This window comes from Coregonus clupeaformis, chromosome 27 (genome assembly GCF_020615455.1).
Source record: "Coregonus clupeaformis isolate EN_2021a chromosome 27, ASM2061545v1, whole genome shotgun sequence".
In the NCBI taxonomy this organism is placed as follows: Eukaryota; Metazoa; Chordata; class Actinopteri; order Salmoniformes; family Salmonidae; genus Coregonus; species Coregonus clupeaformis.
Window position 1 is genome coordinate 51,202,462 of NC_059218.1, and position 2,707 is coordinate 51,205,168.

Genomic DNA, 2,707 nt, shown 5'->3' on the forward strand with positions numbered 1-2,707 from the left:
AGAGAGAGAGAGAGAGAGAGAGAGAGAGAGAGAGAGGCGAAGAATTACTGTCCCGTCTAAATTACATTTCCCCAGCCGCTTCTGCATTGTTTTTTCAGCCTGGTGTTTCAGCCCTAGAAAGCATAGACAGAGGCTGTGCACCTTTAAAACAATGCACACACACACATCCTTGCATATGTCTGGCTCGCTGCAATGAAAGTGACTCTCTTCTATGAAAGAGAGTCCTTACACCTCTACACACACACCAATCCTGCACCCCTGTATTCTACGTCCAGTTCCGACACAAAAGCTGTTCTCTCCTCATCACTCCATCACTCTCTCTCTTTGATCATTGGTCCCCAGAGACATGTTGACATGACCTTTCTCACACATGTTACTGTCAGTAGGTGTGGTAGTATGTGTGTGTGTGTGTGCATGTGTGTGTAGTGGAGTGCAGCGCCACTCTGAAGAAGCTAAATAATACATTGGCTTACAGAGGTGAACTCTGTCTCTGTGCTGGGTGTGACTCTGGAAGAGAGAGAGAGAGAGAGAGAGAGAGAGAGAGAGAGAGAGAGAGAGAGAGAGAGAGAGAGAGAGAGAGAGAGAGAGAGAGAGAGAGAGAGAGAGAGAGAGAGAGAGAGAGAGAGAGAGAGAGAGAGAGAGAGAGAGAGAGAGAGAGAGAGAGAGGGTGAGAGGGAGAAAGAGAGAGAAGAGATGATGGGGAGAACATAATAGTTCTGGAATAGAACCCTGCCTCATCCCTGGTGGAGAAAGAGAACATCCCAACACTCTAGAGGAACCAAGACAGAACACACACCGATGATTTAACACAGGGTAAGAACATTGAAGGGCGCAAAGAGAGAGAGAGAGAGAGAGAGAGAGAGAGAGAGAGAGAGAGAGAGAGAGAGAGAGAGAGAGAGAGAGAGAGAGAGAGAGAGAGAGAGAGAGAGAGAGAGAGAGAGAGAGAGAGAGAGAGAGAGAGAGGAGAACAAGTATTGGAGCTGTGCCAACTCCACGTCCATGCACTTAGCCGATATTAAATTCTACAGTGCCATGACATCATCTGAGAGTAGCTCTCATCTGACTGATTACATCATCCTCTCAGAGAGGGAGGGAGGGAGCGATGTCATCTCCAAGGTGTTCTAAGGACAGGCCAGTGGAATTGAAGGGAATCTTGATTAGATTCTATAGAACGTATAGTGGATTCTAGAATGTTTATTAGATTCTGGAACGTTCATTACATTTTATAACTTTTATTTCATTTTATAACTTTTATTCGATTTTAGAACGTTTATTCGATTTTAGAACGTTTATTACATTTCAGAACATTCATTAGATTCTGACGCTTTGGATTATTCTGCTCAGGCACACTGGGAATTGAAGTTCAGAGTGTATGGTTTGTGTACAGGACGTTAAACCTGTGTGTATTTGAAGGATGTGTGTGTGACGCATTGAAATAAAACACACACAGACGTTTGAGGCGTTTCTTCTCAGAACATGTTTTATAGTAAGGTACATTTCAGGCTGACTTTGTGCTCACAGTAAAGAAGACAGAATACACACTGCCTCTCATCCCCTCTGACCTAAATACACACACACACACGCACACGTGCACACACACAATGTCCTTTATGCACTCCAAGCTTCGTTCCTGTCACCTAATTTAGGCTTGTCTCACCCCTCTGATGCAATGATATGAAATACCACTTTTACTTACAAAACATACTCAGGAACTCAACCAGAAGAGTACAAAAACCAAAAAATAAATAAAACATTTGATAAATAATAGATAGCATCTTTATAAAATAAAGTTTGATAATCCACGTCTTTATACAGCAGTAGTAATATTAACAGTTTTTTTTTCACCTTACAACGGAGTAATATTTATAGAAACAATAGTAAAAGAAGAGCGTTAGCGACAGTTACTAGGACATTCTGCACTGCACACGGTTGCTGTGACAATCGGTTGTTGTTGCCATGGAGATAGAATTTCATTACCGGGGGCCGTTGTCGTTGTGACAGTCTTTGGAATCGTAGACGGACGATCGGGTCCCTCGGTCACCAAACCCTAATAACTTTAATGATCGATAAATTGACTGAATGACTGATTGACTGATTAATGACATCACTTAGAATGAACCTCCCCCCTCCCACAACCCCATACCCCCCTTTCACTTAGCAACAGTTCCTTGGGCGTTGGTTGGTTAACCTGCCGGTTTCTAGGCAACGCCTGGTTTCTAGGCAACACCCTTACGCCATCACTACCCTAAAACCCTAGTCCTCGGACAGGGCGTGCCACTTGGCGATCTGCCGGCGCGGGTGGTCGCAGATCTCCCGCCAGTGCTCTCCGGGGGTGCCAGAGGCAGCGTTACCCAGGACCAGGCGCCCCAGGATGGGGTTGGGGGAGCGGGTGGAGTCCCCCCTCCTGGTTGGTGGGGACTCAGAGTTCATTAGGAGGAGCTCCACGCTGGTCTCCCTCAGCCTCTCCTGGGAGGACACGTCAAACACAAACAGCTCGTTGAACACAGGGTTGGGGGAACACTTCTTCACATGGCTCTTCTTCTTACTGACACGCTTCTTCCCCTGGAACAGGTTGACTTTCACATACGGGTCTGGAGGGAAGGAGGGAGGGAGAGAGGGAGAGAGGAAGGGAGGGAGAGAGAGAGGGAGAGAAGAGAGAGAGAGAAGAGAGAGAGAGAGAGAGAGAGAGAGAGAGAGAGAGAGAGAG

At 46.2% G+C, this 2,707-nt stretch overlaps 1 protein-coding gene across 1 annotated transcript in view; it reads right to left on the bottom strand.

Annotated features, from left to right (window-relative positions):
* Positions 1 to 1,459: 1,459 nt before the first annotated feature.
* The window catches only part of LOC121554461 (synaptotagmin-4), a 7,726-nt gene continuing 6,478 nt past the window's right edge, over positions 1,460 to 2,707 (bottom strand). Inside the window, exon 4 of the mRNA XM_041868058.2 lies at positions 1,460 to 2,591. Within this exon, the coding sequence (XP_041723992.2) occupies positions 2,254 to 2,591 (338 nt within the window). The 3' untranslated portion in view covers positions 1,460 to 2,253. The remainder of the gene's footprint in view (positions 2,592 to 2,707) is intronic.